The sequence below is a fragment of the Scyliorhinus torazame genome, chromosome 29, assembly GCF_047496885.1.
Source record: "Scyliorhinus torazame isolate Kashiwa2021f chromosome 29, sScyTor2.1, whole genome shotgun sequence".
NCBI lineage: Eukaryota > Metazoa > Chordata > Chondrichthyes > Carcharhiniformes > Scyliorhinidae > Scyliorhinus > Scyliorhinus torazame.
In genome coordinates this window covers 42004307-42029721 of record NC_092735.1, presented here as the reverse complement: position 1 = coordinate 42029721, position 25415 = coordinate 42004307, and the positions used below count along the sequence as shown (strand labels likewise).

Sequence of the window (25415 nt, the reverse complement as noted above, 5' to 3'; positions counted from 1 at the left end):
GGACCACAAATACTGCAGTCAAATGAATTGTTTAAAAGAAGGAACTTCCTTATAGAAATGCATAATAAAGTTTAACAATAACAGTGACACAGCAGAACAGCAGTAACAGTAATAACTATGAGAACTGGTGCTCTAGTAAAACAGATTTTGCTTACAGGTCACCACTTACAGACTAGAAAAAAGGAAGACAGGTGAAGAATGCCCACTTCTGGGGCGGAATTCTCTGACCCCCCCCCCCCCCCCCCCGCCGGGTCGGAGAATCGTGGGGGGGCGGCGTGAATCACGTCCCCGCCAGCCAGTGAATTCTCCGGCACCGGCCGGCGGCCCCCCCCCTCCCGCGATTCTCCGGCCCGCGATGGGCCGAAGTCCCGCTGCTGTAATGCTGGTCCCGCCGGCGTGAATTAAACCACCTCCTTTACCAGGCGGCGCGAGCGGGCTCCGGGGTCCTGGGGGGCGATCTGGCCCCGGGGGGTGCCCCCATGGTGGCCTAGCCCGCAATCGGGGCCCGCCGATCCACGGGGGGGCCTGTGCCATGGGGGCACTCTTTCCCCTCCGCGTCAACCATAGCCTCCGCGATGGCCAACGCGGAGGTGACCCCCCACTGCGCATGCGCGGGGATGACGTCAGCAGCCGCTGATGCTCCCGCGCATGCGCGGACTTCCGCCGGCCGGCGGAGTCCCTTTGGCCCCAGCTAGCGTTCCACGCCAGCCGGCGGGACGGCAACCACTCTAGCGCAGGCCTAGCCCCTAAAGGTGTGGAGAAATCCGCACATTTGGGGCGGCCCGACGCCGGAATGGTTCACGCCACTCCATCCCGGTGGGACCCCCCGCCCCGCCGAGTAGGGAGAATCCCGCCCCTGGTTCCAACATTGGAAATGGCACGCCATGGATAAGGTACAGCCCAATGTTACCAAGGGCCACTTTCTACACAATACAGCAAGATGGCTGAAGTTGTCTCACTTACAGTATTTCTTCTATGAGTTCCTTCTGAGCCAGGGCCTCCTTCTGGGCGTCCTGCATCCTGCCCTCCATTGCCAAGCGAGCACTGATTTGTGCCGTGTGGATCTGTAGAACGCTGAGGTTTATATGGTCTTTAACAATGGCACTGGAAACATTAAAAAAATCATCTCACTACATTGGCAGGGTGATGTATGAACACGGCCAAATAGGCACACATTAGTAAACATTAGTAGCAAGAAGAGGCCATTCCGCATTCCAGCCATTTACTAAGAACATGCTGCTATTAGACGGGAGCTAAGGAGCATAAATTGGGAACAGATACTCTCAGGGAAAAGAACAACAGGAATGTGGGGGTTGTTTAAGGAGCACTTGCTGAGAGTGCTGGATAGTTTTGTCCCACTGAGACGAGGAAGGAATGGTAAGGTGAAGGAACCTTGGATGACAAGAGAAGTGGAGCTTCTAGTCAAGAGGAAGAAGGAAGCTTACATAAGGTTGAGGAAGCAAGGATCTGGCACAGCTCTACAGGGTTACAAGGTAGCCAGGAAGGAACTCAAAAATGGACTATGGGGAGCTAGAAGTGGGCATTAAAAAGCCTTGGTGGGAAGGATTAGGGAAACCCCAAGGCATTCTATACTTATGTGAGAAATAAGAGGATGATTGGAGTGAGAGTCGGGCCGATCAGGGATAGTGGAGGGAACTTGTGCCAAGAGGCTGAGAATGCAGGGGAGGCCCTAAATGAATATTTTCCTTCAATATTCACTGGAGAGAGGGACCTTGTTGCTCATGAGAACAGCGTGAACCAGGTTAATTGGCTCAAACAGGTTGATATTAAGAAAGAGGATGTGCTGGAAATTTTGAAAAGGATCAGGATAGATAAGTCCCCTGGGCCTGACGGGATACACCCAAGGTTACTGCGGGAAGCGAGGGAGGAGAGTGCTGCGCCGTTGCCGATCATCTTTGCGTCCTCACTCTCCACTGGAGTAGAACCGATGATTGGAGGGAGGCGAATATTGTTCCCCTGTTCAAGAAAGGGAATAGAGAAATCCCTGTGAATTACAGACTGGCATAGAGAGGGACAGACACTGACATAGAGAGGGACAGAGACACTTATATGGAGAGGGACAGAGACACTGACATAGAGAAGGAGAGAAATACTGACAGAGAGGGAGAGATACACGGACTTGGAGAGAATAGGCCTATAGCATTTGCAATATCAGGACCTTCAGCCATTCCTTGATATCACGTGGGGTGACTCGAATTGACTGAAGACTGACATCTGTGATGCTGGGGACCTCTGGAGGAAACCGAGATGGATTATCCAGACAGCTCTTCTGGATGAAGGTTATTGTGAATGACTCAGCCTCGTCTTTTGCACAGATGCGCTGGGCTCCTCCATCATTGAAGATGGGGATATTTAAGAAGCCTCCTATTCCAGTGAGCTGTTTAACTGTCCACCACTATTCATGGCTCTATCTGGCAGGACTGCAGAGCTTAGATTCTGATCCATTAGTTGTGGAATTGCTTTGCTCTGTCCATTACTTGCTGTTTGTGTGTTTAGCACGCAAGTAGCCCTGTGTTGTAGCTTCACCAGGTTAACACCTCATTTTCGGTCTGCCTGATGTTGCTCCTGCCATGCTCTCCTGCACTCTCATTGAAGCAGGATTGACACTCTGGCTTGGTGGTAATGATAGAGTGGGGGATATGCCGATCCATGAGATTGCAGATTGTGACTGAGTACAATTCTGCTACTGCTGATGGCCCACAGCCTCAGGGCAGCACGGTAGCGCAGTGGTTAGCACTGTGGATTCATGGCGCCAGGGTCCCAGGTTCTAATTCCTCGCTGGGTCACTGCCTGTGCAGAGTCTGCACGGTCTCCCCATGTCTGCGTGGGTTTCCTCCGGGTGCTCTGGTTTCCTCCCACAGTCCAAAGATGTGCAGGTTAGGTGGATTGGCCATGATAAATTGCCCTTAGTGTCCAAAAAGGTTAGGAGGGGTTATTGGGTTAGTGGGATAGGGTGGAAGTGAGGGCTTAAGTGGGTCGGTGCAGACTCAATAGGTTGAATGGCCTCCTTCTGCACTGTATGTTCTATGTTCATTGTTGCCCTGTCTTGAGTTGCTAGATCTATTCGAAGTCTCTCTCATTTAGCACGGTGGTAGTGCCACACAACACAATGGAGGGTATCCTCAATATGAAGACAGGACTGACTCTGTTTCCACATTGACTGTGCAGTGGTTATTCCTACAGATGCTGTCATGGACAGATTAATCTGCGGCAGGCAGGTTGGTGAAGACGAGATCAAGTTTGTTTTTCCCCCTTATTGATTCCCACACCACCTGCTGCAGTCCCAGTCCCGCAGCTATATCCTTTAGGACCCGGCCAGCTTGGCCAGTAGTGGAGTTCCCAAGCCACTCTGGGTGATGGACATTGAAGTTCTCCACCCAGAGTACATTCTGTGCCCTTGTCACCTTCAATGCTTCCTCCACATGGTGTTCAACATGTAGAAGTATTGATTCATCAACTGAGGGTGGACTGTACGTGGCCAATTCACCTAACCTGCACATCTTTGGACTGTGGGAGTGTAACCAGTTAAAATGGCTAACTCCCGATTTAGAATGGCTAACTCCCGATTTAAAATGGCGAACGGCAAAGGCTGATGGGAAATTCAGCCAACAGGACACAAACAAGCAGCTGCGGGTTGAGTGTGTATTTACCTCTGGAAAGGCCAGACAAGATCGATACTGGCAACCATCAGCATAACAAAACACCAGCCATCTGCATATTAATGAGCAATCCCCGGGAACAATGAGCAACATTTAGACACATAAAGCCAGCCCAGACTCGTCGGCGCCAGCAGAAGCCTACACAAAGGGAGGTGAACGACCACCTCAAGACCGCCCATCGATCAGGGAACCGCTCCAGCATTGGAGAAAATCGAACCAAGTGTTTGGGACAAAGTCCAATCACTTGGAACCAGGTATAGGATCCGCCCCGAAAGGCGGGAAGCCCCTGGGGACTATAAGAATAGAGGCCAAGTTCAAATCGGCCCTCTGCTTCTCTTCTGGACCGGGTCACTCAGCAACGCGAACCAACCCTTGACAGTGACCGGTCCAGCCATCGCTGAAATCGAGTAAGTCTTACTTCAACGCTCGCTACGAGATAGGCACTCCTAGCTACCAATCTGTACCAACTTCGAATCCCGCAGGCTCAGAACCCGAACGAAAGGCCATTCGTTTCCCTGACCTGGTGGGCCAGTTCCGAGTTAAGTATTGGTCTGTTAGTTATAGAAGTAGCTTAGACGTAGAATTTATGCATGAGTAGTGATTGCTGTGTATAATAAATGTGCTTTGATTTAAATCTTACTAAGCGGTGTATTGGATTATTGATCATTACTCGGACTTGAACCACTTGGCGGTATCAGAAAGATACCTGGTGACTCAAGAGCAAAGGTGACAAAACTGAGCAATTAAACTAAGGCAAAAGTTAGCAACATTTATTTGGCGACTCTGATGGGACCCGATCTAGAAGTGGAAAACCACTCCAGGAGAACCCAAGAATTTGAATTAGAGATCCAACTGGAAACAGAAAACCACAAGTGTTCAAGCGGTTCTGATCAATAGTCACAATTCGGAAGTGTGTGTATGCATGCGTAACTAACAGGGCTATAAGGTAAAACTGATAGATTTTTGTTGCGTCAAAACTGTTGGAAGTTTGTATATCGGAAAGTAGCGAAAGCCGTACCCATATTTACAGCACCGCCTTAGCTCCCCTGTTCCAAATTTAAAAGAAGCATTCGGATAGGAAAGATGGCAATGCAGCGCCTAATGAATCCAGAGGAATTTGCGGTCGCAGCGACCAGCAGCAGTAGAGTGGGACATTGTCCCATTTGGGAGGAAGAGATCAGGAAATATCTCAAAGGGAAAGGATGGCCCCTTTGGAATGAATTCTGTGATAACGAGGAATCAGGTCCCGGGTGTATAGGACATACTTGGTGGGAGAACCTGAGCGAGATCCACAAAAAGAGCTTAGGGGAAGCTCGCAAGCCGATGGCAATCGTGTCCTGCTTGGCACAATTGCGAGGCATAGAGGAGGTCATTAGGACGCTCCGGAAAGAAGTTGAAGGCATACATCGGATGAGTAAGGTCGATGTAAGCGAGGTAGCAAAGGAGAATTTAGACTTGAGAAGGAAATTGGCAGCAAAAGATGGAGAGGTGGATGACGCCAAAAGGGCTCATCAGTCTTGTCTGGCGCACTTAAGCAGCTTCCAGTCTCAATACGAAAAGGCCTATCAGGACACGTAATGTGCAGTCCTGGTACGAGAAGAAACGGAAAAACAGGTAGAGGCATTACAAAAACAGTGTAGTGACCTCAAGGCAGCATTAAGAGCACTCCATGCTGCTACCACAGAACAAAGACAAAGCACATTAGGCCACACAAAGTGCCGGAAGCAGATTGCAGAGCTGCAATCACTGCTTTCTGTTCAAAAAGGTTTTCAGGAAATGTTTGGAGAAGGATTAGATCAGGAAGACGGCCCTGATTGGGAAGAACTGAATGAAACAGCACAGAGATATGTTCAGGGAACATGTGCGCAGGGAAAGCCACAAAAGAGAAAAGCGCCCCAACCCCCCACACAGCAGATAGTTCAGGCTCCAATGAACCCAGTAACCACCCCCCGCACAGCCACATCGGACGATGTGGAATTTCTATATTCCACCCCCTTAACAGTGACCCAATTACGGGACGCGTGCGTTAAGATCACACCGTTCCTCCCCACCTCAGACCCCCACCATTTCTTTGCCACAGTTAAACATCAGGCGACCATGTACGGCCTGGATGAGAGAGAGCATGTAAAGCTCACCGTTTTAAATTTAGATCTGTCGGTAGCAGCAGCCCTTCCCGACCCACAGAATGTAGGAGGAGGCACCCTTGCAGAAATGCATACCGCGATCCTGGATGCGATCGGGTATAACCGGGGTGACCCCGTAGATGGCCTCAACAAATGTAGGCAAAAGAAATCCGAGCACCCCACAGCGTTTGCTGGATGCCTGTGGATCCACTTTGTAACTGTCTTTGGAGACTTAGACCGTGCCCATTTGTCCCCAGACAATATGGCCAAATGGACCCGCACCCTTATCTCCCATGCCACAGAGGCAGGACAAAAGGCCTGTACGAATTATGACCCCTCAGAGGAAGCCCACAATGAGAAATGGGTTTTAAAAAGATTGTCCCGCGCCTGGGAGCAGTCTGTACAAAGCAAACCCACAGTTAAAAATCCCGAAGAACAGCAGGCAGAAGCAGACAAACCCGCAGTTAGGGAACCCGAGGAAGAGCAGGCAGACATGCATCCAGTTAAAACGCACCAGAACCCCGCATGGGTAAACGAAGGAAGCAACAGCCACCCCCAGAAACCACCGGAATGTTATAATTGCGGACAATTAGGACATTACGCACGAGAATGTCAAGCCCCTCTGAAACTGCAACGGAACCAGCCCACAAATGCCCCCCGAACCAGCGAAGACACCAACAGCCCCGACCCCCCACCCAGGGAACCATACCCAAGGGAACAATGCACCAGAGAGCCTGCTCCACCTTATGTGCCCCGGGGTCATGTTACAACTGTGGGCAGTCAGGACACTTCACCCGAGATTGCAGGAGACCCCCACCAGCTAGACTAGCCCCCAGATATGAAAGAGAACACCACCCACAGCAGCTACAAGGTCCCAGCTGCCCCATGCAAACTGTGAGCGCTTACCCACCACTTCTCCTGGCAGGGACACCTCAGCAAGGCCACTTCATTTTTATTTCACTCCTCCTTCCTTTCTTCTTCGGTCACGCTGCACTCCCTCCATATGCTAATTACGCCCCAGCCCAAATGTGATTTACGATGTCCCGTATTCTGATGGAACCTGCAGAATGTTTTATGTTGTTTGTAAGTTTGTTAAATGTTGTATGTCCGACAGGAGAATTTTTCCTCACTGCCCCACGCCTATTCGGCCGAAACCTCTGAGGACTTGCCTACAGAGACTCACCATTACCAGACACCAGTTCAGCAGAAACCTCTGAGAGCTTGTCTGCAGAGACTGGTTACGGAACCAGACGCCTGTTCGTAACTGCCCTTCTGGTTCGAAGGATAGAACCACTACGGCAGCCCCACCACGATGACTAAATTTTTTGCCCGTTCTTGTCAGTTGCTCAGGCAGTGGGGAAACGGCTTGGGACCCGCCCTGCCTGGGAATCCCCCCCTCTGGTCAACTGCGCTCGGGTAGGAGACACACGGCATTGGTAGCCGTCCTACCCGGGGGCTCCATCCAACTCTTACCCGTCGCGGCCCATATGCACCTCATTTTGGCATTTTTCTTTCAAAAAGATTTGTTTTGTTTAGGTAACCCTTAGGTTGCCGACCGTCTGCTATTTACATCCTGAAACATTTGGATGGTAAATCAGCACTGGTTCATTATTGGGAAGTGTGCCGTGTCCTAAAATTTGTTTTTTGAAAAAAAATGAGGGAGTCACACATAGTGACCAATTATAAAGGGAGTAATTGGCACTACAGGACAGACACACTAGCGTACAAGATATTAAACAAAGATAGTTACAGACACTATGCTTGTTTCCACAGAACTCCAGAAGCTGCAGGACCGGAGAAGAGAAGAAATAAAAGGAAAGAGAAGAGCCATGAGGACTTCCTTCACGTGGATCACCCCCATGATTTTGGACATTTGGTTGCGCATCAACGCGAACCCCATGATTTCAAGCCCCCCAGCCGTTAATGTTTCACTTCCCCGCAGTACCCAGAGCCCAGTCACCAGCGACACTACAGCATCTTGGTGTGCCAGGTTTATAACCTGGTACTCCCTGTCCTATGCAATCGAAACATTACTAGCATTAGCGATACTCTGCTGCGTTGTGCAGACTATGCGTCTACGGAAATGGAGAAGGAGAGCCTACCGCGCTCGAACCCCGGTATATAGGATCAGATCCCCTATGTTCAGATACGACCAGACCCCCGACCCCCGCGATCTATAATAAAGAGCATTCACTTGTGTTTTTGTAAATAAAGAAATGTAAAGAACTTTTCATGAGCAAATTGTATGATCCTGAGCTTGACTGCCAAGCCAGGAAAGACTGTGTATGAAATGCTATGATTTTGTTGTATGATTGAGGAAGGTAGGATAATGAATTGTTTAAGTGAGTGTAGTGTATTGAGAGTAGTTCGAGGTTCCCAGTTTATTGTTTTGTAATGCATGTCCCTGTCTGACATAGCGCCCTTAGAATTGTTAGTTAAACATTTTTTGCATAGCTATGGTCAGTGCAGAGGCCATGAAGGAAGTGTCCCCCCAGGTCAGGGAATGGAAAGCAACATAGTTATGTGATCCTTCACGCTTCGCTTTAGGATCACAAGGAGGGTTTGTAGCCAGTTAAAATGGCTAACTCCCGATTTAAAATGGCGAATGGCAAAGGCTGATGGGAAAGTCAGCCAACAGGACACAAACAAGCAGCTGCGGGTTGAGTGTGTATTTACCTCTGGAAAGGCCAGACAGGATCGATACCGGCAACCATCAGCATAACAAAACACCAGCCATCTGCATATTAATGAGCAATCCCCGGGAACAATAAGCAACATTTAGATACATAAAGCCAAACCAGACTCGTCGTCGCCAGCAGAAGCCTACACAAAGGGAGGTGAACGACCACCTCAAGACCGCCCATCGATCAAGGAATCGCTCCAGCATTGGAGAAAATCGAACCAAGTGATTGGGACAAAGTCCAATCACTTGGAACCAGGCACAGGGTCCTTTCCGAAAGGCGAGACGCCTCTGGGGACTATAAGAATAGAGGCCAAGTTCAAATCGGCCCTCTGCTTCTCTTCTGGACCGGGTCACTCAGCAACGCGAACCAACCCTTGACAGTGACCGGTCCAGCCATCGCTGAAATCGAGTAAGTCTTACTTCAACGCTCGCTACGAGACAGGTGCTCCTAGCTACCAATCTGTACCAACTTCGAATCCCGCAGGCTCAGAACCCGAACGAAAGGCCATTCGTTTCCCTGACCTGGTGGGCCAGTTCCGAGTTAAGTATTGGTCTGTTAGTTATAGAAGTAGCTTAGACGTAGAATTTATGCATGAGTAGTGATTGCTGTGTATAATAAATGTGCTTTGATTTAAATCTTACTAAGCGGTGTATTGGATTATTGATCATTACTCGGACTGAACCACGTGGCGGGATCAGAAAGATACCTGGTGACTCAAGAGCAAAGGTGACAAAACTGAGCAAGTAAACTAAGGCAAAAGTTAGCAACATTTATTTGGCGACTCTGATGGGACCCGATCTAGAAGTGGAAAACCACTCCGGGAGAACCCAAGAATTTGAATTAGAGGTCCAATTGGAAACAGAAAACCACAAGTGTTCAAGCAGTTCTGATCAATAGTCATAATTCGGAAGTGTGTGTATGCATGCGTAACTAACAGGGCGATAAGGTAAACTGATAGATTTTTGTTGCGTCAAAACTGTCGGAAGTTTGTATTTCGGAAAGTAGCAAAAGCCGTACCCGTATTTACAGCACCGCCTTAATACCCCTGTCCCAAATTTAAAAGAAGCATTCGGATAGGAAAGATGGCAATGCAGGCAATGCAGCACCTAATGAATCCGGAGGAATTTGCGGTCGTAGTGACCAGCAGCAGTAGAGTGGGACAATGTCCCATTTGGGAGGAAGAGATCAGGAAATATCTCAAAGGGAAAGGATGGCCCCTTTGGAATGAATTCTATGATAACGAGGAATCTGGGGCGAAATTCTCCTGAAACGGCACGATGTCCGCCGACTGGCACCCAAAACGGTGCCAATCAGACGGGCATCGCGCCGCCCCAACACGCTTCCGCATCTTTGGGGGCCGAGCCCCAACATTGAGGGGCTAGGCCGACGCCGGAGGAATTTCCGCCCCGCCAGCGGGCGGAAACGGCCTTTGTTGCCTTGCCAGCTGGCACGGAAATGTCATCTCGGGGCGGCGCATGCGCGGGAGTGTCAGCGGCCGCTGACAGTTTCCCGCGCATGCACAGTGGGGAGAGTCTCTTCCGCCTCTGCCATGGTGGAGACCGTGGCGAAGGCGGCAGGGGAAGAGTGCCCCCACGGCACAGGTCCGCCCGCGGATCGGTGGGTCCCGATCGTGGGCCAGGCCACCGTGGGGGCACCCCCCGGGGCCAGATCGCCCCGCGCCCCCCCCCAGGACCCCGGAGCCCGCCCACGCCGCCTTGTCCCGCCGTTTAAAAGATGGTTTAATCCACGCCGGCGGGACAGGCAATTTATCGGCGGGACTTCGGCCCATCCGGGCCGGAGAATCCAGCGGGGGTCCCGCCAACCGGCGCGGCCCGATTCCCGCCCCCGCCGAATATCCGGTGCCGGAGACTTCGGCAACCGGCAGGGGCGGGATTCACGGCGGCCAACTGCCATTCTCCGACCCGCTGGGGGGTCGGAGAATGACGCCCCAGGTCCTGGGAGTGTAGGACATACTTGGTGGGAGAACCTGAGTGAGATCCACAAAAAGAGCTTAGGGAAAGCTCGCAAGCCGATGGCAATCGTGTCCTGCTTGGCACAATTGCGAGGCACAGAGGAGGTCGTTAGGACGCTCCGGAAAGAAGTTGAAGGCATACATCGGATGAGTAAGGTCGATGTAAGCGAGGTAGAAAAGGAGAATTTAGACTTGAGAAGGAAATTGGCAGCAAAAGATGGAGAGGTGGATGACGCCAAAAGGGCTCACCAGTCTTGTCTGGCGCACCTAAGCAGCTTCCAGTCTCAATACGAAAGGGCCTATCAGGACACGCAACGTGCAGTCCTGGTACGAGAAGAAACGGAAAAACAGGTGGAGGCATTACAGGAGGAAACCGGAGCATCCGGATGAAACCCACACAGACATGGGGAGGAAGTGCAAACTCCACATAGAGAGGCCAAATTGAACCCAAGACCCTCCAGGTGTGAGGCAGCAGTGCTAACCACTGTGCCACCGTGCCGCTGAGCAACAGTCTGAGTACGTCAGGTTGTTGCTCAGCTAGTCTGTGAGTCAGCTTTCCCAATTTTGGCACAAGCCCCTCGATGTTAGTAAAATGGGGCGAAATTCTCCTACCCGCCCCGCCACATTTCTGCCCCGACCGGCCGGCGGGAGTCTCCGTTACACCGGCCGGTCAATGGGGTTTCCCAGTGTGGGGCAGCCCCACGCCGTCGGGAAACCCCCGGGCGCCGGCAAAACGGAGACTCCCGCCGGCGGAGAATGACGCCCATGGTCTTTGCAGGGTCAATAGGGCTGGTTTTGCCATTGTCGTTTCCATTGCCGAATTTAGTGCCCGGTGGCCCGTCCACGTTTTTTCCTTTGAGACTTTGTAGGAAATTTGATACAACTGATTGGCCATTTCAGAGTCAACCACATTGCTGTGGGTCTGGAGTCACATCTCGGCCAGATCAGGTGAGGATGGCAGATTTCCTTCTCTAAAGGACATTAGTGAACCAGATGTTTTTTTTATGACAATCGGCAATGGCTTCATGGTCATCATTAGATTTTTAATGTCAGATGTTGATTGGATTCAATTTCCACCATCTGCCATGATGAGATTCGAACCTGCGTCCTTGACAAAGAATCATCCAGACTAGCTCCCTTTCCTGTCCACAGATGCTGTCAGACCTGCTGAGATTGTCCAGTATTTTCTGTTTTTGTTCAGTGACTCCACCGTCTCCCCATCTGACCAATCCATTTATATCCTCCTGTAACCTAAGACCTCCTTCTTCATTGTCAGTCACCCGGCCAACTTTCGTGCCATCTGCAAACTTGCTTATCATCCCCCACATTTTATTCTATATAATTTATACATATAACAAACAATAAGGGTCCTTCTCTTTCCTGGTTATCCTCTTCCCCTTGATATATTTACAGAATATCTTGGGATTTTCTTCTTATCTTCATGTCAAACACCAAATATGACGAGATTATGAATTTCTTTGTTTCAAAGATTATTTGATCATGATCAACTACCTTTGTTGCTTCCACCCCTGGCCTGTATGCTGACTCCTCTCTCCCTGGCCACCTACACACTCCCCCAACCCCAGAACAAAGAACAAAGAAAAGTACAGCACAGGAACAGGCCCTTTGGCCCTCTAAGCCCGTGCCGACCATGCTGCCGTCTAAACTAAAATCTTCTACACTTCCTGGGTCCGTATCCCTCTATTCCCATCCTATTCATGTATTTGTCAAGATGCCCCTTAAATGTCACTATCGTCCCTGCTTCCACCACCTCCTCCAGCAGCGAGTTCCAGGCACCCACTACTCTCTGTGTAAAAAACTTGCCTAGTACATCTCCTCTAAACCTTGCCCCTCGCACCTTAAACCTATGCCCCCTAGTAATTGACCCCACTACCCTGGGGAAAAGCCTCTGACTATCCACTCTGTCTATGCCCCACATAATTTTGTAGACCTCTATCAGGTCGCCCCTCAACCTCCGTCGTTCCAGTGAGAACAAACCGAGTTTATTCAACTGCTCCTCATAGCTAATGCCCTCCATACCAGGCAACATTCTGGTAAATCTCTTCTGCACCCTCTCTAAAGCCTCCACATCCTTCTCGTAGTGTGACGACCAGAAATGAACACTATACTCTAAGTGTGGCCTACCTAAGATTCTATACAGCTGCAACATGACTTGCCAATTCTTATACTCAATGCCCCGGCCAATGAAGGCAAGCATGCCGTATGCTTTCTTGACTACCTTCTCCACCTGTGTTGCCCCTTTCAGTGACCTGTGGACCTGTACACCTAGATCTCTCTGAATGTCAATACTCTTGAGGGTTCTACCATTCACTGTATATTCCCTACCTGCATTAGACCGGCTCTCAGCTTTCAAAAGAGTGAAGGAATAAAGATAATTTCGGAATTGGGAGGGTCAGTATTATTTGGACTCTATGCTTTTGTAGAGTATTAAAGCCAGTATGGAACTTCTATACATTTGAGTTTTTGCAACTGCTTCAACCTGTTGTTAATCAGCATTGTGACTACATTTCCAGTCTTCTGTTTAAGGTGAACTATTGAAGACTCGCTCCTACGTTCAGTTCTAATTACCTGTGGTTAGTTATTGGCTTCACCTGGGTGATCGTTCTGTAGGCACATCTACCATCTGGAGACCTGAAGCCAATTTGAAGTTGAAAGGAAAGTTCTGTCTTCTTTTGAATTTCTGGAGACGAGGAAAGATGATTGAAAAATTGCAAATTTTCACATATTTGAAACATCAGACTGACTGGGCTTTGCTGTTTTTATTTCAGATAAAATGAAAATAGCTGTTGATCAAGCAATCTTATTCAGGTTGGTTTATTGATCCAATTTTCTGAAGATTACTTCTGTCTAAGTGGCAGGAATTATTATTTCTGAACAAGCTAATTGTATATTTAATATTAGGTAATTTCAGAAATGTCTTTTCTCCAGATCTTTTTCTGTCATTGGCATCTAGAAATATGTCGACCTCTGCTTTGAACATACTTTTTGACTGAGTCTTCACAACCCTCTGGGTAGATTCACCACCCTCTGACTAAAGGACTTCCTCCTCACCTTGGTCCCAAATGGCCTCCCTTTTATTCTAAGAATGTTACCCCTGATTCTAAATCTTCCAACCAGGCAAAACATCTTTCCTGAATCTATCCTGCCAAGCCCTAAAAGAAACTTCACTGAGATCACTTCTCAGTGATCTTAAACTCTAAAGAATACTGTCCTAGACTCCTCAATCTTCCTTTTTAGGACAATCTGCCATCCCAGGGAATTGTCTGGTAAGTCTTTAGTGCATTTCCTTTTCAGCCAATATATCCATCCTTAGGCAAGGAGAGCAAAACGGCACAAAATACTTCAGGTGTGGTCTCTTCAACTCTTCAAGGCTCTCTTCAACTGCAGCAAGACTTCTTTGCTCCTGTACTCAATTTGCCTTCCTAATTGCTTATTGCTCGTACATCTTAGTTTTCAGTGGCTTAGAAAGAACACCACAAAATCCTTTTGGACACCAACACTTCCCAATCTCTCCCCATTAGAGAAATACTCTCAATTCTGTTTTTCCCACCAAAGTGGATAACTTCACATTTTTCAGCATTATTTTCACCTGCTATGTTCTTACCCACTTACTTATTCTGTTCAAATTTCCTGGAGGCCTCTTTGCATCGTCCTCTCAACTCGCATTCCCACCAGGTTTGGCATCATGAGCGAACTTGGAAATATTACATTTAATCCCCACCTCTAAATCATTGATGTAGATTGCGAATAGCTGGGGCCCAAGCATTGATCCTTGCAATGCCCCACTAGTCACAGCCTGCCAACCTGACAATACCCCATTTATCCCTACTCTCTTATATGACCCACAGTCCCATGTTCTCTAATTTGTTTACTAATTAGCCTCCTGCATTCTTATGCCAGGTAATGACCATCTACAACAAGAGAGCATCTAACCACTGCCCATCAACATTCAATGGTATTACCATCGCTGAATCCCTCACAATCAACATCCTGGGGATTACCACTGAACCTTAAAAGACTGTAAATTTGTTGCAAACTATGTATTAGCCATTGCCTATCCATCATCATACCTCCAAATGTAGTCCCCTAATTTGCCTCAGACAACTTGCCCCTCATAACTTTGCAGTTTCCTTTGTTCAGATTAAAGATCCTAGTTTAAAATTGAATGACATCACTATAAAACTTCATGTGAAATTCTCTCATATTACGACCACTCTCCTCTAAAGTCTCTTTTACAACATGATTATTAATTAGCCTGATGCACGATCAATTGCACAAAGACAAGAGTTGGGTAGAACTGAGGCTTTATTGCTCTAAGATGTGTGGCCTCCCACAGCAGCTGGCGAAATGGCTGCAGCATGGAGGACACACATATTTATACTCCGCCTACTGGGCGGAGCCAGCAGGCAGGGACTACCAATGTACCTGTAGTACAGGTCCTACCATAAATCACCTAATAGAGGTGCAACAGTGGTTTACCACATTCACCCCCTGTTAAAATTGAGTCCGGCGGGGGTGGTGGAGAACTATATACATCAATGGTTTTCTTTTTACATTTACATTTACACTTTTTGGAAAAAAAAATGTCTTTTGAAGTCCAGTGGACCAGTTCGAGGTTTAACCGGTCCGGGGCCTTGATGTGCCGCTGGGAGCGACGTAGTGGTGGCGGCGATGCCGATGCTGGTCTGATGTCAGGAGCCTCCGGGAGCGTGCCGAAATCCTCTTCATCCTCCGGCGTGGGCAGGGGGAGGACGGATGGTCCTGGGGGGATTGCTGCTGGGAGCCCGGGGAGAGGGGAGGGTGGTGCGGGGCCGGAGGTGTGTGTGTGTGTGTGACCTGCTGGTGCCAGGTCCCTGAGAGAGACAGTATCCTGGCGGCCGTCGGGGAACGCTACGTAGGCATACTGGGGGGTTTGCATGGAGCAATTGCACCCTTTCCAACAACGGGTCCGCCTTGTCGAGTCGGACGTGCCTACGGAGCAGGACGGGTCCAGGAGCTGCGAGCCAAGTCGGGAGCGACACCCCGGATGTGGACTTCCTGGGGAAGGCAAAGAGACGTTCATGGGGTGTGTTGTTAGTAGCGGTGCACAGTAGTGACCGAATGGAGTGCAGTGCATCGGGGAGGACCTCCTGCCAGCGGGAGGCCGGAAGGTCTCTGGACCGTAGGGCCAGTTGGACGGCCCTCCATACCGTCCCATTCTCCCTCTCTACCTGTCCGTTTCCCCGGGGGTTGTAGCTTGTCGTTCTGCTGGAGGCGATACCCCTGCTGAGCAGAAACTCATGAATGAGGATCCCCTGTCACTGTGGATGTAGGCGGGGAAACCGAACAGAGCGAAGATTGTGTTGAGGGCTTTGATGACGGTGGCAGACGTCGTATCGGGCCATGCGAAGGGGAATCTGGAGTACTCATCGACCACACTGAGAAAATACGTGTTACGGTCGGTGGAGGGGAGGGGCGTTTTGAAATCCACACTGAGGCGCTCAAAGGGGTGGGAGGCCTTCACCAGTCGCGCACGGTCTGGCCGGTAGAAGTGCGGCTTGCACTCCGCACAGACCTGGCAGTCCCAGTTGATTGACGTACTTCCTCGACGGAGTATAGCAGATTGCGGGCCTTTATGAAATGGTACAACCGTGTGACTCCCGGATGACAAAGACTGGCAAGCAGGGCCTGGAGTCGGTCTACCTGTGCGCTGGCACATGTACCTCGGGATAGGGCGTCTGGGGCTCGTTGAGTTTGCTGGGACGATACAAAATCTCGTAATTGTAGGTGGAGAGCTCGATCCTCCACCTCAAGATCTTATCATTCTTGGTCTTGTCCCGCTGTGTGTTATTGAACATGAAGGCTACCGACAGTTGGTCAGTGAGGAGAGTGAATCTCCTGCCGGCCAGGTAATGCCTCCAATGTCGCACAGCCTCAACGATAGCTTGGGCCTCTTTTCCGACGGATGAGTGTCGAATTTCAGAGGCACGAAGTGTGCGGGAGAAGAATGCCACGGGTCTGCCTGCCTGATTGAGGGCGGCTAGGGCGACGTCCGATGCGTCGCTTTCTACTTGAAAGGGCAGTGTCTCGTCCACTGCGTGCATCCCGGCCTTGGCGATATCGGCTCTGATACGGGCGAAGGCCTGTTGTGCCTCGGCCATCAGGGGAAAATGGGTGGATTATATGAGTGGGCGGGCCTTGTCCGCATAGTTTGGGACCTCCTGAGCATAGTACGAAAAGAACCCCAGGCAGCGTTTGAGGGCCTTGGGGCAGTGGGGGAGGGGGAGCTCCATGAGGGGGCGCAAGCGGTCGGGATCGGGCCCCAGAACTCCGTTCTGGACCACATAGCCGAGGATGGCTAAGCGGGTCGTGCTAAACACGCACTTCTCCTTGTTGTAGGTGAGGTTTAGGAGAGTGGCGGTGTGGAGAAATTTGGCAAGGTTGCCGTCGTGGTCCTGCTGATCATGGCCACAGATGGTGACGTTGTCTAGGTACGGGAAGATGGCCCTCAACCCGTACCGGTCGACCATTCGGTCCATCTCCCCTTGGAAGACCAAGACCATCTCCCCTTGGTGACGCTGAAGGGAAGCCTGAGGAAGTGATAGAGGCAGCCATCTGCCTCGAAGGCAATGTATAGATGGTCCGATTTACGAATGGGGAGCTGGTGGTAGGTGGATTTGAGGTCTACCGTTGAGAAGACCCGGTACTGTGCAATCTGATTGACCATATCAGATATGCGTGGGAGGGGGTACGCGCCGAACTGCGTGTACCGATTGACTGGCTGTAGTCCATGACATAGGTTATCATAGATTATCATCGAATTTACAGTGCGGAAGGAGGCCATTCGGCCCATCAAGTCTGCACCGGCTCTTGGAAAGAGCACCCTACCCAAGGTCAACGACCATTCTATGTTTCTCCCCAGTTTTCACCACTGCCACTTGGGCTCTCCAGGGGCTGTTGCTGGCCTCGATGATGCCTACCCAAAGCAGCCGCTCGACCTCGGACCTGATAAAGGTCCTGTCCTGGGTGCTGTATCGTCTGCTCCTGGTGGCGACGGGTTTGCAATCCGAGGTTAGATTTGCGAAGAGGGAAGGCGGATCGACCTTTAGGGTCGCGAGGCCGCACACAGTGAGGTGTGGTAGGGGCCCGCCGAATTTCAGGGTTAGGCTCTGGAGGTTGCACTGGAAGTCCAGGCCGAGTAGTAGGGCAGCGCAGAGGTTAGGGAGGACGTGGAGGAGGAAGCCACTAAATTCTACGCCCTAGACCGTGAGTGCGACCGTACAGTACATACGGATCACAACGGAATGGAATCCGGGGGCCAGGGAGATTCTTTGATTGGCGGAGTGTACCGCGAGGGAGCAGCACCTTACCATATCCGGGTGGATGAAGCGTTCGGTGCTCCCGGTGTCCAGCAGGCAAGAGGTCACGTGTCCGTTGACTTTCACGCTGGTCGATGCGGTGGCCAGGTTGTGCGGACGAGACTGGTCGATGGTCACTCAGGCGAGTCGTGGTCAGTCGTCGCTGGTGTAGGATGACGGGGAGCCCGGGGGGCCCTGGTCCTGGAACACTGGCGGTGCCCATGTGCCGTGGGGGAGACAAGATGGCGGCTGAAGATCTAGAGGAGTACAAAATGGCGGCGCCCATGGGCCGCACGTGTTGCTCAGGGGGGAAGATGGCGGGGCCCACTGGCCACGCTTGGTCCTGGGAGATGAAGATGGCAGCGCCCATTGCCCCTAAACGAGGGGGGTGGGGGCGATAGCGGCGACTGCACTGGCCTGGCACGCCACGGCGATGCGCCCCTTCATGCCGCAAGCCTTACAAAGGGCAGCGTGGGCAGGGCAGCGTTGGCGGGGCCGCAGAAATAACATCGGGGACCCAAGGGGTTTGCTGGCTGCCGCGTGGCGCCGGCGTATTGGCTGGGTAAGGCCCCCGCTGGCTGTCTGTGGGGTCCACGAGCGTAGGAGGGGTGGGTCGCGCGGCTGGGGGTGTAAGTCGGAACGTTACGCGAGGCGACCATCATGGAGAGCGCTAGTTTCTTTGTCTCCGCTAGGTCGGGCGTGGCCCCCTCTAGCAGTCGCTGGCGTATGAGGTCCGACCCAATCCCCGTAACAAACGCGTCCCGCATAAGGAGGTTTGAATGTTCAGTGGCCGTAATGGCCTGACAGTCACAGTCCCGGACGAGTGGGATTAGGGCCCACCAGACGTCTTCTATGGACTCACCAGGGAGTTGAGAGCGAGTGACGAGTACGTGCCTGGCGAAGAGCGTGTTGGTCTTCTGAGTGTAATTCTCCTTGAGAAGCGTCACGGCATCGGTGTAGTTCGGCGCGTCCTGGATTAGCGGAAAAGTGCTGGAGCTCAACCTTGAGTACAGGATCTGTATCTTCTGAGCCTCCGAGACAGGGGTGGACGCCGAGTTGATGTACGCCTCGAAGCAAGCTAGCCAGTGTTGAAAGTCCTTTTTGGCGTGGCTTGAATGCGGATCCAACTGCAGGTGATCCGGTTTGATACGGAGATCCATCTTTTGAAAATCTTAGAGCAATAAATTGATGCACGTTCAATTGCACAAAGACTTGGTAGAACTGAGGCTTTATTGTTCTAAGATGTGTGGCCTCCCACAGCAGCTGGCGAAATGGCTGCAGCATGGAGGACACACATATTTATACTCCGCCTACTGGGCGGAGCCAGCAGGCAGGGACTACCAACATACCTGTAGTACAGGTCCTACCATACATCACCTAATAGAGGTGCAACAGTGGTTTACCACATAGCCTTTTCTCATTACACAGTACCACTTCTAAAAGAGCCCAATCTCTAGTTGTTTCATTGTAAGCAAGGCTTGCGGGGGTGTTTGTGTGTTGGTGGGGGGCGGGGGGGGGGGGGGGGGGGGGAGGAAAGAATGCGAAACTTCCATCAATACATAATGACCAAAATGTTCTGGCTGTTCCCATTGGCTGCAGGGTACAAACAAAGGGGAGCAAGTGGCCAATGGTGAGCCACAGAGGGGTGGATAGTGTTTGAAAATCCTGCCCAATGGGTGCAGTGAAGAAACATTGGGTTGGTTTTCACAGGAGTGATACTGGTCAGCAGATTGAGCATTTGAGGTTGTAGATCCACCATTAAGGATACTTTGTCCCAATCATTTTTCTGTGGTGGAGACATTGCAACCTGCAGCTTCTCATTAGTAGATAACAAGATATTCTGTAAAATACATTGCAACTTTTTCAGTAAAGGCCCTAACACTGCAGACTCTGAATACATCATGAACAACTGATTAACCTGTACTCACCCTCTAGCTTTGATTCTTTTACTCCGAATTCAAAGGTGATCTCCATGTCTTTAACAACATTTCCAACATGTTTCACATTTTTGCTGCTTATGTCATCTTCATATTTAAAGTACCTTCAAAGAACAGAATAGTTGGGGTTAGGATGAATGAAAAAACAACCTTGTGCAGAATAAAGGAATAAGATGATAAGATTGTAAGAAACAGGAGCAAGATTAATCCCTTTGCCTGCTCTGCTATTCAATAAGATAATGGCCTTCACTCCCCACGCTCATCGGCCCCAATAACCTATCACCCCCTTGCTTATCAATAATCTATCCAGTTCTGCCTTAAAATTATTTAAGACTGCTTCCAGTTCCTTTTCAGGATAGAGTTCCAGAGACTCACGACCCTCTGAGAGAAAGAAATTATCTTCATCTGTCTTTGACCCCTTGGACAGATGTTTCCCCCCAAAATGGGAGTGTCAGATTCGTGTTTCTCTTCAGAGAAATAGGCAGATTTTCCATCCAGATTCCCACACTTTGTCATTTTTGTTTTGTGTTTTGCAGAACTACGGTGAGTGGTTGGACTTAAAGATGGCAGCAAGTCCAGCACCACAGATTAGAGCACCATCTTTAAAGGGTGCCCAATCTCAAACCAACGTTAAAGATCCCCCCTCCACTTTCCATCATTGCCCCCGCCCCCCATTCCAGCATCGGAGCCCCCATTGCTCCCCTTTTCGCTGTTATCATGTCCCTCCATCGCAACCCCCGCATGAAGCGATTCCCCCACTATGAGGTTGCTTATCTGCTCCGCCCCTGTAGGCCGTAGGAACCCTGGCTGTATCAACTGAAAGCTTCTCTCAAGAAATGCAAGGTGGATGTCATTACCTTGGAGACCTTTGCTCAGAAGAAACTTACCTGGAGGGACCTCCTGATTGAAGGGACATTGTAATAATCTCACCAAGGCCAGTCTGCTAACTCCATCCCTTTTATTTACGTAACGGAAAAGGCCGCAGTCGCGGTTACAGAGCACATGTCCAAGCCGGGGGACCTACAGAATACTGGCCCAGGTTGAAGCAGCGGGTTCGTTTCCAACGGTAGCATTGTGGATAGCACAATTGCTTCACAGCTCCAGGGTCCCAGGTTCAATTCCCCGCTGGATCACTGTCTGTGCGGAGTCTGCACATCCTCCCCGTGTGCGCGTGGGTTTCCTCCGGGTGCTCCGGTTTCCTCCCACATCCAACGATGTGCAGGGTAGGTGGATTGGCCATGATAAATTGCCCTTAGTGTCCAAAATTGCCCTTAGTGTTGGGTGGCGTTACTGGGTTATGGGGATAGGGTGGGGGTGTGGGCTTGGGAAGCTCACACTCCACAAAGCCCAGAAGATGATCTGTTGATGATCCCCCACGTGCCCTTCATGGCCACCATAACATCCCTCCTCCCCCTTAAATCTGTTTCTCCAACAATCCCCTCGCTGCGAGGAAGTCTCTGCCATCGCTTGGTGATCGGTCTGAGGTCAGTTGAAGGTCGGATCTGCGGATGTGAACCAAATTGGGAACCTTTGTTTCTGGAGGGAGCGGGTTTCTCTTCAGGGTTTGTTTCAGTCGGGCTGCCAGCTTCCTCTGCAGAGTCCGTGTCCCCGTTATCCGGAGGGACAGGCGCTAGGTCGGCATCGAGCTATTGCCTGGTACTGGCGGCGGCCACCTCCGATAACAAAGCTCCCTCAGGGCGGACTTCCTGCTCCTGAGGTGGTCCAGGTGTTTCTTTCTGACCCTGGACCTTCACTTTGTATAACTCTGGCCCCATTTTCTCCATTATGATCCCAGGGACCCAGCTGGGAACATCTCCAAAGTTCCTCACATAAACCTGATCTCCAGTTTTTGATGTTCTTTCTGTTCTTGCAGGGTAATAATTTCTTATTCTCTTGTTGTGCCTCCACCCTCCCCGCCAGGTGTGGGAATAGTTGGCTCTCGAATGAAGCCACAGTCCCGGTAACTGTTCCGCTGGGGCAATTGCTATTGTTGTGTGAGGAGTGATCTCACAGTCAAATAGAAATTGGGCCAATTTGGTCTCCATGAATGCCGCAGGTCGTGGTTTCACGCCAGTTTCAGAGTCTGCACTGCCTGTTCTGCCAGCTCATTATGCGATGGGTAATAAGGTTATGTTCTGATGCCATTGGATTGCATGAAGCTTTGCAACTCACCACTGGTGACGGCAGTGCCTCAGAAACCTGGACTGCTGATATTCTGTGCGGACAGGAATTCTGTTGTAATTCATCATTTGTAGCATGAGAGGTAGTGGAGCTCATGCGGTGTATCTACAGCCATTTCAAGTGTAGGTCTTCCAGATCAAGAACATGGTATCGATAAAAAGCCTGGCCAAGTAAGACCCATGGCCTGCCAGGTTACCCCATGAATGTAGGGAGGCTGAGGGAGGAATTTTTTATTCTCCTGGCATAGATTGCACCATCTCACCAACTCTATGATGTCTGAGTCAAGGCCGGGCCAGCAGGCGTAGCTCCTGGTGAGCATTTTAATTTTCAATACTCCAGGGTGGTCATTATGTAATGCAATAATTATCGGACAACGCCCTGGTGGAGGGACAACTATTTGGGACCCCCAGAGGATGAGACCATCCTCAACACTGAGCTCGTCTTCCTCAGTCAGATAGGGTTTCATTTCTTCTGAGGGTTTTGTTCACAATCTACCATCCAAGAGCGTGTACTTTAGTTTTGATAGAGTAGGCTGTTTTTGCGTCTAAGCCTTAATTTGCCTTGTGAACACCAGCAAAGTTTCTGAAGAAATTTACGGTCATCATGACCTCTTCCAAAGCTGGTACAGGCGGAGGCTTGTTGGCAGCAGGAGAAGACTTAATGCATTGGTGATAGATTTCTGCATTCCAGGGTGGTGTTCTAACAGACATTCATAAGCTGCAAGTAACAGGGCCCAACTCTGTACCCGGGTGGAGGCAATTCTCCCACCGTTTTTCGCTTGTCTCTGCTGCTGGTTTAGCTTAGTGGGCTAGACAGCTGGTTTGTAATGCCAGCAGCGCGGGTTCAATTCCCATGCCAGCTTACCCGAACAGGCGCCAGAATGTGGCAACTCGGGGCTTTTCACAGTAACTTCATACTTGTGACAATAAAAGATTATTATTATTGTCTCCGTGTGTACAAAAGAAATGGATAATGCAGTTATCGTAGTCCAACACTCTGAGATAATGTAGCTTCATTGCAATGTAAGCCTACTTGTGACAATAAAGATTACTATTGTAGGGAAGGATCAAGGGGCCGAATAGTTCCTACTTCTAATTTGTATGTAATGGTATCTAACAATCAAGGGGGAAGAAAGTTGCCAGAATATATACGAAGCCTGAGTTAGAGGAGCAGAGGGAGAACTGAAGGATTACGAACACTATCTCAGCAATATATTAACTGTGGGATTCGTGGCTGAAAATGAAGTTTATCCAAGGATGTGTAGGGCATGAATGAATTGATGAAGATATAGAATGTAGATGCCTGACTGAATATTTTGAAGAGGTAACTAAAACAGTAGACGGGGGAAGATCTGTAGATATTATTTGGACTTCTGAAAAGCATTTGATAAGGTCCCTCATAGTACAAAGAACAAGAACAAAGAAAATTACAGCACAGGAACAGGCCCTTCGGCCCTCCCAGCCTGCGCCGATCCAGAGCCTTTATCTAAACCTGTCTTCTATTTTCCAAGGATCTACTTATTTTTGTCACTTCCTCAAAGAATTCTATTAGGTTTGTAAGACATGACCTTCCCTGCACAAAACCATGCTGCCTATCACTGATAAGTCTATTTTCTTCCAAATGTGAATAGATCCTATCCCTCAGTATCTTCTCCAACAGTTTGCCTACCACTGACGTCAAGCTCACAGGTCAATAATTTCCTGGATTATCCCTGCTACCCTTCTTAAATAAAGGGACAACATTAGCAATTCTCCAGTCCTCCAGGACCTCACCCGTACTCAAGGATGCTGCAAAGATATCTGTTGAGGCCCAAGCTATTTCATCCCTCGCTTCCCTCAGTAGCCTGGGATAGATTCCATCCGGACCTGGGGACTTGTCCACCTTAATGCCTTTTAGAATACCCAAAACTTCCCCCTTCCTTATGCCGACTTGACCTAGAGTATTTAAACATCCATCCCTAGCCTCAACATCCGTCATGTCCCTCTCCTTGGTGAATACCGATGCAAAGTACTCAATAAGAATCTCACCCATTTCCTCTGACTCCACGCATAAATTCCCTCTTTTGTCTTTGAGTGGGCCAATCCTTTCTCTAGTTACCCTCTTGCTCCTTATATACGAATAAAAGGCTTTGGGATTTTCCTTAACCCTGTTAGCCAAAGATATTTCACAACCCCTTTTAGCCCTCTTTATTGCGCGTTTAAGATTTGTCCTACTTTCCCGATATTCCTCCAAAGCTTCATCAGTTTTAAGTCGCCTAGATCTTATGTATGCTTCCTTTTTCATCTTAGCTAGTCTCACAATTCCACCCGTCATCCATGGTTCCCTAATCTTGCCATTTCTATCCCTCATTTTCCCAGGGACATGTCTGTCCTGCACTCTAATCAAACTTTCCTTAAAAGACTCCCACATTTCAAATGTGGATTTACCCTTAAACAGCTGCTCCCAATCCACATTCCCTAGCTCCTGCCGAATTTTGTTATACTTGGCCTATCCCCAATTTAGCACTCTTCCTTTAGGACCACTCTCATCTTTGTCCATGAGTATTCTAAAACTTACGGAATTGTGATCGTTATTCCCAAAGTAATCACCGACTGAAACTTCAACCACCTGGCTGGGATCATTCCCCAATACTGTAGCCACCTAAATTGGCCAACTCCCGATTTAAAATGGCGAACGGCAAAGGCTGAAGGGGAATTCAGCCAACACAGGCAGAAACCAGCAGGTGCAGGTTTGCTGTGTATTTAACTCTGCAAAAGCCCAGACAGCATCGATACCAGCGACCATCAGCATAATAATGTAGCAGCCATCTACATACTGATGAGCGATCCCCGGGAGCAATAGCAACATTTGGGACACACAAAACTAAGCCAGACTCCTCGGCGCCAGCAGGAGCCAACACAAAAGAGGTTAACGGACACCTCAAGACCGCCCATCGATCAGGGAACCGCTCCAGTATTGGAGAAATCGAACCAAGCGATTGGAACAAAGTCCAATCACCTAGAACCAGGTTCAGGGTCCGCCCCGAAAGGCGGGAAGCCCCTGGGGACTATAAAGTTAAACCCCCAAGGTAAAATCGGCCCTCTTCTTCCTGACCGGGTCATCCAGCAACGCGAACCAACCTTGACCGTGACCGGTGCAGTGACCGCCAAAGGACCGTAAGTCTTAATTCAATGCTCGCTACGAGATAGGCGCTCCTAGCTACCAACCCATACCAACTTCGAATCCCGCAGACTCAGAACCTGAACGAAAGGCCAGTTGTTCCCCTGACCTGGTGGGCCAGTCCGAAGCTAAGTACAGGCCTGTTAGTTGTAGAAGTAACTTAGACGTAGAATTTGTGCATGAGTAGTGATTACTGTGTATAATAAATGTGCTTTGATTTGAATCTTACTAATCGGTGTATTGAGTTATTGATCATTACTTGGACTTGAACTCGTGGCGGTATCATAAAGATACCTGGCGACTCGAGAGCAAAGGTAATAA

The 25415-nt window shown here is 49.8% G+C and overlaps 1 protein-coding gene across 1 annotated transcript in view; it reads right to left on the bottom strand.

The window, feature by feature from the left end:
- LOC140404159 (circularly permutated Ras protein 1-like) overlaps window positions 1-25415 on the bottom strand; it is a 175850-nt gene that overhangs the window by 19422 nt on the left and 131013 nt on the right. The window contains exons 16-18 of the mRNA XM_072492576.1: window positions 19746-19858; window positions 13049-13160; window positions 964-1104 (exon numbers count right to left, since the gene is read on the bottom strand). Of these exons, the coding sequence (XP_072348677.1) occupies window positions 964-1104; window positions 13049-13160; window positions 19746-19858 (366 nt within the window). The remainder of the gene's footprint in view (window positions 1-963; window positions 1105-13048; window positions 13161-19745; window positions 19859-25415) is intronic.